The 8,339-nt window shown below is 50.9% G+C and overlaps 1 protein-coding gene across 1 annotated transcript; it reads right to left on the reverse strand.

Moving 5' to 3' along the window:
• Positions 1-1,174: 1,174 nt before the first annotated feature.
• Positions 1,175-5,777, reverse strand: LOC134400105 (C-C motif chemokine 21b-like). Its single transcript, XM_063128391.1, has 4 exons — positions 5,643-5,777; positions 4,604-4,733; positions 3,282-3,402; positions 1,175-1,825 (listed from the first exon to the last, which is right to left on the reverse strand). The coding sequence occupies exons 1-3, from the start codon at positions 5,707-5,709 to the stop codon at positions 3,285-3,287; spliced, it is 315 nt and encodes a 104-aa protein (XP_062984461.1). The 5' UTR covers positions 5,710-5,777; the 3' UTR covers positions 1,175-1,825; positions 3,282-3,284.
• Between the last annotated feature and the right edge of the window lie 2,562 nt (positions 5,778-8,339).

An 8,339-nucleotide genomic window follows, 5' to 3' on the forward strand; every position in this document is an offset into this window, starting at 1 on the left:
CAGAAAAGGGCAACTAAAATAATTAAGGGGCTGGAGCATCGCCCCTATGAAGAAAGGTTACATCAACCGGGATTGTTTAGCTTGGAAAAAAGGAGGCTGAGGGGAGACGTGATGGAAGTGTACAAAATTATGCATGGTGTGGAGAATGAGGATAAGGAGACATTTCCCTCTCGAGCTCAAAATACTAGAACCCAACGGGGACATCATCCCATGAAGTTGATTGGTGGGAGATCCAGGACAAATAAAAGGAAGGACTTCTTCACACCTGCCTTGTTGGTCCCATGTCAATGGCTGGCTGGCCACCGTGTGAACAGAGTGCTGGACTGGATGGACTCTTCGTCTGAGCCAGCAGGGCTCTGTTGATGTTCTTATGTTCTTATGTCCTGCAATGTCCTGGATGCTTTAGGGTGGATTCCTGCATTGAGCAGGGGGTTGGACTCCATGGCCTTGTAGGCCCCTTCCAACTCTGCGATTCTGTGATTCTATGTTGTGAACAGTTATCCCCTCTTCATTCTGAAATCCTTTTGTTATTTGGAAACCATTCAAATTCGGCATTAAAGAACAGATGTCTAAAGGGCTGGGGGAAAGTGCATTTACTTTACTTCCACATCCATAAATACCAGCAATTACTTTGGCACTTGAAATAGGATTAGATGGCTGAGAGAGAAAATGAAGCAACCACTTGCATATTTTTAAAGAAATGTGTCCATTTTTAATTAAGCACATTGCAGTATAAAATGTCAGGGAAAGGGGGGGTTGACAGGAGATACAAGAAAGATGGTTTTTATTTTACATGTCTCTGTTACAATATTGCAAAGATCGACATTGCCAAAATCCACGCGCTTTTCCAATTTCTTCATGCCTGCGACCATCACTTGTTACCAGGAGATTGGTTAAGCCACGGGGGGGGGGGGGGGGAGTTGGGGGGGTTGGGAAGCATCCTTTTCTCTGACGGCTCTCCTGTGTTGGCTTTTGGTTACAGCACCTCAAGGGTTAACTGGGAAGGTGAACTTATTCTTCCATCCCAGTAAAAATGAAACACTCTCTCTCTCTCTCTCTCTCTCTCTCTCTCTCTCTCTCTCTCTCAATATAAGCTATTCTCGCAAATTCACACAAGGGTTTTCTAATGCAAAAAATAAAATAAAAAATCCCCGCTATCCGGGAACACCCCATAAAAAACGGAAGCTGCCATCTTGAAGAAGGTACCCAGTGATTAACTTTTCCTTTTTTTAAAAAAGTTTTCTTGAACTTTGCCTGCCAATGAATGCCACTCTTTGCCCTCAAAGCCCTGCTTAGCCTGTGAGGCTTAACTTAGGCTGTGGTTGCTCAGGGCTTAGGGGGATGCACTCTGTACATGCTCTGAGATATGTCCATTTCCTTATTGCTTCACATAATCTAGGGATCGGGTCAGGCATTAAAACCAGGCCCTGGGATTCAAACCTGGGTGCAATTAAGCTCTGAATATCCCCTTTGGTGGGAGTGTGATGATCAGGGCTCCAGAGGCTGCAGTGTCCCTCTGCGCAGGCTGGGCATGGCACACGAGGCACCCAGGGCCATGAGTCCTCTAACCCAGGAATCCAGGCGCTGATATTTCAAACCCAGGTCATCAAACAGAAAGGTAGAGGAAGCTCTCGGGGGCCGGGGGGGGCAACGTGTGTCAGAGTAATCTGAGAAAAGAGCGTACGCGGTCCCCTGCCACCCACCCATTGACAGAGAAGGAGGTAAATGCGGAGTGCGAGGCTGCCTTTATTCATAGTCACTGCAGAGGGGGTTCCTTTGGGAGTCTGCTCCATCTCACTTCAATGGCAGGGAAGGCTTTGCTGTCCTGGAAGGGAAGAGAAAGAAGACCGGTTTGAGAAACCAGCAGCAGTGACCTTACACGGCGAACTAGAGCAGCAGCCTTTTTTGATATGCGTGAACTTTGACAGACCACTTTCGAGTAAGGGGGTACTATCAAGCCAGGGTAGACAACTTGGTGTGCTCCAGACGTTTTGGACTACAAAACCCATAAGCCTTCGCCAGTGTGGCCAAGGGAATATGGGAGTGGGAGTGGGAGTACAAAACGCACTAGGTTGCCTACCTCTCCAAAGTGCAAAGGAGAGATGTACGTCACTCTGTGAACCGGATGCACCTCGGGGGACCTGCGGCCAGTCAAGGCCCTCCGGGGCCTCTCCTCTGAACGTCCCCCTTGGTGGCCTCCCGCAGATGTGACCTGCCATGAGCACTGTTCTCGCTCCTTAACAAACAGGCAGATAAACGTCTGTTTACGACCTCCATTAGCACAAATATTTGGGAATGCAATGGGTCTGCAGCCCAGTGGGCCAGCTGATGTTTTGCCTGCAGGGAATCCCAGCTTCGGTTCCCAGCAGCTCCTGTTGCAAAGGCCATCTGGCAGCCGGGCAGGGCCGGTGCCAGACTATTTTGTGCCCTAGGCAAGGTGAGCTACTTTCACCCCTCCCAAAAAATGCCAACTTTGATTTTTAAGAACAGATGTTTCCTGGAAAAAATAAGAAGCACAAAACTTGAAACTGCTAAATTTATTTTAAAGTGCAAGAAATACATCATGCCAATTATAGCAAACAAATTGGAAAGGAACATCTATGGGTCTAAAATGCATTATTTAATAGGAATATCACCTCCAAATCATCCCCCCCAACTTACACGTGTGCACACACACACACTCAGCATCACTCACTCCAAACAAATACACGCATGAACCCATGCATTCACTCAAAGACCCCATGCACCCCATGCACCTCTACATTCTCTCTCTCTTCCAGGCGCGTTCCGGAAGTCCAAATGTGGAGCCGCCCCACCCTCACCCCAGCGACCCTGGCTTCGCTTCAGCTGAGCGGGCACGGGATGCCATCTTGCCCGCCCAGCTCCCAGCCAACGCACGTGAGTGCTGCACTGCGCACGGCGCCCCTCTTAGCTTGGCGCTCTAGGCGGCCGCCTGAGTGGCCTCTATGGTGCAGAAGGACTTCTCCTCCACCCGAGAGAGAGACTGGCTTGAAGGAGATGTCTCCTCCCAAAGCCATCTTCACTTCACTCACTTACGAAACCCTTAACCAGGCTTCCCCAAGCTGAGCCATTGGCCATGCCGGCTGGGAATGATGGAACTTGAGGTCTGACACGTCTGGAGGGGCTCAGTTTGGGCAAGGCTGATGTCTCCGTCACCCCCAAGTCATTGAGGGCAGCTGACCTAAACGACTCCATCGCCCCAACCCCACTATGACATCACAAAACTCCCCACAAACACCCACCCACACGCACACACCTACCTCCTAGGCTTGAGATCTTCGTGCCTTCCGGGCCTCTCTTTGGTCCAGTGCGTTTTTGAGAGCCAAAGCCCATCTGGAGTTAGGAGGGTAACACAGCCCACGTCCCTTCTTGGTGATCAGCCTGAGCCAGAAGAGAAGAACTGTGAGAATTATTGGAAACCTCAATTAACCTGCTCTGCATACAATCTGCCATCCCGCTTGGCAGCCACAATAATTGAATGCACAGCCGTGTCCATGGAGTCCAGCTTTCAGCCTCAGCCCATCAGTTTTAGGAATCTCCATATTTAAGAAAAACAGGTTCCTGGTCCTCATTGTGGAAATGTTGACCACTAAAAGGTGACGTGCTCAGCTACCAGGGGGTTGGACTCGATGGCCTTGTAGGTCCCTTCCAACTCTGCTATTCTATGATTCTATATCCAATTCTCCCCAATATATTCCAGCCCAGCACCTCAGTCTGCATCACCCTGTAGTGTCTTTTCCTGCCTTCCTTTCCGCTAACACTTTATCTTAAGCAGGATAAAAAAAGAACATATCTGCTGATGCTAAATAAGGTTTGCAGATAATAAAAATAATAGCAATTTTTTTCATTGCATTTATGTCCCCCCTTTCCCCAATAGGACAGAGCCCCCAGAGCCCCCAAATAGCCTCCCCCCACTCCCCGCAAGCCTCCACAAGCCCTGGCCAGATCCAAGCCTGCTTGGCCCAAGCGAAGGAGGGGCGTCTCCACGAGGTGTCTCCACCAGCCTGTCCGGACTGAACATGTCTCAAACAGACGAGGGACAGATGGGGGCTTTGGGAGACCAGCTCCCAGCTCCGCCATGGATTCCCAGCATGGCTTTGAGCCGATCCATGCTTTTCTGCCTCAGGGCCTCATCAGTAAAATGGGAAGAGGCGTGAGCAGCCACTCAGGGCTGCTGTGGGGGTCACATCAGGGTGGTGAAAGCCATCAAGCCCAACTGGGATTTCCGTCCGTTGTGATGAACTGCTTGGGCAGCTGGTGAGGTGGAGTCCCGGCTCCTGGCTTGTGGCTAAGAGGTCCTGGTCTCCCCAGAGTGGAGGGGAGGCCCAATGCCTCCCCAAAGCCAGGGGGCTCTGCAAAGTTGGTGGGGAGCTGTAGCGGGAGTCCGCCCCAGAGGAACGCTCACCACCAGGTCAGCAAAGGCAAGCTGTGGGCCTGCCTGTCCCAGGGGAGGCAGCCTATGGGAGGAGGCTGCCTGCTCAGGGCTCCCAGGGACTGTGCCACCAGGGTCTCACTGGGACCAGGGAGAGAGCACGGCACCCCAAGGACACCTGTCCCCTTTCCAAGTTGGTCAGGTACTCACACAATGGCCGAGATGGGGCACCCCATGGCGGGCTCCTGGAGGACGTAGGACTGGAAGCGGCTCATCTTCCCCACCTCCAGGCGCACGTCTTTCACGGCCTCACAGCAGTCCACGGAGGAGCTCTTTCTTCCTGAAACGGGGGTGGGGGGGAAGAGTCGTTGAACTGGGGGTGGGGGTGGGGGGGTCTTTCTGTGTCCTTAGGAGGCCTTCCTTGACCTATCTGCAGTACCGTGTCCAGTTCTGGGCACCCAATGGAAATGACAATTGAAGGAGCCAAGAGAAGGGGAAAGGAAGGGGAGACCTGAGAGCTAACACAAAGAGAAAGAACAGTCTCAGGATGCTATAGACACATTTATTAGGGAATCGGAAGACCTCCTCATGCAAAAGGTGGGGCAGACGCCAATTTCGGTTGCTCCAGAGGGCAGAACTAGAACCGGTGGGTGGAAATCGCAGGGAAGCAGGTTTTTACTAAATATGAGGAGAAACTTCCCAACAGTGGGACAGACTGCCTCGGGAAGTGGGGCCGGGGGGGGGGGGGGCTCTCCTTTTCCAGAGGTGTTGAAGCAGAGGATGGACATACATCTCTTAGGGATGCTGTATCTGCATCCTGCATTGCAGATCCTGTACTAAGCAACGGGGTTGGACTACATGATCTCTAAGGAACCTTCCATCCCTATTCTATTATTTTACCACCTGGGATATAACAGCAATCTGTTCACAGGGTTCCTAAGCAAATGTCCTTGACTGTAGATAGTTTTGCATCTTCAAAGTGCCGTGGGGGGGGAAAACAAGCAAACAAACAAGAAGAACTCGCTGGAGGTACGACAGACAGCCTGGGCCCTGGAGCTGCCACTGCCGGGCCGTGCTGAAGGGAGGGGAGCGCCCTTTGGGCTCTGGCTAGGCCATTCCCGTTCAGCACACACCTGAGGTTGGCAGACAGAGCGTCCATCAATGCTGCCCTGGCACATCTTTTAAGAAACGAACAAAGCATTACAGAGAGAGGAGGGGAGAGAAAGAGCCCTGACAGGGACCACTGTACCTTGGGCTTGGAGGATGCAGAGAGCAGCAGCCAGGAGGCAGGAGGCGATCACTGAGCGGAGAGCCATGGTGGCCAGAAGGTTCTCTCTGAGTGGGCTGACAGGAGGCTGCAGAGAACTGGACTGGCTTCTCCCTTCCTTGCTGCCCCTATAAAAAGCCCTCTTGAAAGACTTTCACTTTCCTTTGCCTGGCCCTGGCAGCCGGCCAGCTCCTTCCTTTCTTCCTGTCAGGCCATGTTGTTGAGATGAGGGGGCGGGGGGGGGGGAGCAGGGGGGGAATATTTCTGGAATTCGACGGCTGCTTTGGGAAGACCCATCAGATAGTCAAATTGTGCAGCTGCCAATCTCTAACGCTTATTGGAACAGATAAAGCAGCAGCGGTTATGAACTCCTGGGTAGACTTCATTGTGATGGTCTGCTTCGTGTGCCTGTTTGTTTGTTTTTTAACGTAGATGACAGTAAATGAGACTTATTGTTCCAGCCCTGAATAAGTATGATCCAAATTTCAATGAATACCACCTCTCTGCTGGTGGTCACAATGCCCCAGTCTTCTCAAACTGGGGGGAGGTAAAGAGCGGGGTACCGCAGGGCTCAGTCCTGGGCCCAGTGCTCTTCAACATTTTTATTAATGATTTGGACAAGGCTTATCAAATTTGCAGATGACGCTTATCAAATTTGCAGATGACACAAAATTGGGTGGGATAGCTAATACCCTGGAAGACGGAAACAAACTTCAACGTGATCTTGATAGGCTGGAGTGCTGAATTGAAAACAATAGAATGACATTTAATAGGGATAAATGCCAAGTTCTACATTTAGGAAATAGAAACCAAATGCACAGATACAAGATGGGGGATACTTGGCTCAGCAATACTACAAACGAGAAGGATCTTGGAATTGAATATGAGCCAACAGTGCGATGTGGCTGCAAGAAAGGCAAATGCTATTTTGGGCTGCATTAATAGAAGTATAGCTTCCAAATCACGTGAGGTACTGGTTCCTCTCTATTCGGCCCTGGTTAGGCCTTATCTAGAGTATTGCGTCCAGTTCTGGGCTCCACAATTCAAGAAGGACGCAGACAAGCTGGAGCATGTTCAGAGGAGGGCAACCAGGATGATCAGGGGTCTGGAAACAAAGCCCTATGAGGAGAGACTGAAAGAACTGGGGGCATGTTTAGCCTGGAGAAGAGAAGATTGAGGGGAGAGATGATAGCACTCTTCAAATATTTAAAATGTTGTCACACAGAGGAGGGCCAGGATCTCTTCTCGATCCTCCCAGAGTGCAGGACATGGAATAACGGGCTCAAGTTAAAGGAAGTCAGATTCCAGCTGGACATCAGGAAAAACTTCCTGACTGTTAGAGCAGTACGACAATGGAACCAGTTACCTAGGGAGGTTGTGGGCTCTCCCACACTAGAGGCCTTCAAGAGGCAGCTGGACAACCACCTGTCAGGGATGCTTTAGGGTGGATTCCTGCATTGAGCAGGGGGTTGGACTCGATGGCCTTGTAGGCCACTTCCAACTCTGCTGTTCTATGATTCTATGATTCTTTAACATGGCTTTACAGCCAAAAGAGAGCAGGCCCAGAATATTTTGCTGCCTGGGTGGAAAGGAAGACAGCGGCCCTGGCCTCTGGCAGGTACAGAAGGTAGCCAGGTGGCCAGCTGGCTCGTACCGCAACGCAGGAGATGGGTCAGCTTCACCCACGACTCCCGAGAGAGCTAGCTTATGGGGTGCAGGAAAGGCTGCCTGGCACACGCACTGCTCTGTCCTGCCACACCTTGCAGCTTCGCTGCCTCTACTCTGTCTGGCTCCTGCTTGCTTCCAGATCAAAGAAATGCTGCAATTACGTTGGGCGGGGTGGGGGGGAGTCTGAAAGATCTTGCTAGGATCCCACCCCAATCCTGCAAGTCTGTGATTGTGGGAAGAGACAACTAGTGTGGGTCAAAGATGTTGGTCAAGTCTAGCCTGGCCACTTCTGTATCTGTGAATAGGAAGTGTGCTACTCACATCTAGGCCCCCATCTATACGACAATGGGATTGCTCCTCATTGAATATAAACCTGAATTTTCATAGATTCGAATCTACGCAAACGGCGTCACACTGCAGCAGTTATTAGCGTGCACATATGAGGATACAAAACACGAAAGCTTTATCTGCAGAGCTCCACAGATTCATATAAGAGGAAAACTGAGTGGGGAAAGGAACGAGGCAGCAGAGGAGGATGTGAGCAGGGGACTGAACAGGTCTCCCGTCTCTCGTCGCCTGTTCTCCCCCCCCCCCTTTGTTTTAATTTTAAAAGCTCCATCTGCTGACCTCCGCAGAGTCATATAATTGAGCATGAAATGGTGGGAAGGAACAAGGCAACCAGAGGATGCAATAGGTGGGAAGGCAGGAAATCGGCCAATCACTTTGTCCTGCCCTCGAAGTTATGCCCACATTTCAAAATGTGATTTAACTCCTCCAAGGACACATAACTTCAATGTGGTGCAAACTCGAAGGTTGATCCCAAAGTCGCAGTAAATCTCAACTACGAATATGCACATTATCATGTTAAAAACCCAGCGCTGCGGCACATGGGCGGCTGCGTCATGTGTCCTGAAAAGCAAATCTGCATATTTAGGTCAGGGTAAAGAAGCTGTATAGACATCCCCCACACACCCCGGTGAGGTAGCAGCCTGTTAGGCCTGGAGAGGAGGC

Source organism: Elgaria multicarinata, chromosome 6 (genome assembly GCF_023053635.1).
Source record: "Elgaria multicarinata webbii isolate HBS135686 ecotype San Diego chromosome 6, rElgMul1.1.pri, whole genome shotgun sequence".
Classification (NCBI taxonomy): Eukaryota; Metazoa; Chordata; class Lepidosauria; order Squamata; family Anguidae; genus Elgaria; species Elgaria multicarinata.

What these genes read in the sequence shown, in the direction of transcription:
- LOC134400105 (XM_063128391.1), bottom strand. Translation starts at nt 5,709, where the DNA reads ATGGCTCTCCGCTCAGTGATCGCCTCCTGCCTCCTGGCTGCTGCTCTC. An exon ending in CTGCATCCTCCAAGCCCAAG is followed by an intron (nt 4,734 to 5,642) that starts GTACAGTGGTCC and finishes CCCCCGTTTCAG; the next exon opens with GAAGAAAGAGCTCCTCCGTG. An exon ending in TGCCCCATCTCGGCCATTGT is followed by an intron (nt 3,403 to 4,603) that starts GTGAGTACCTGA and finishes CTTCTGGCTCAG; the next exon opens with GCTGATCACCAAGAAGGGAC.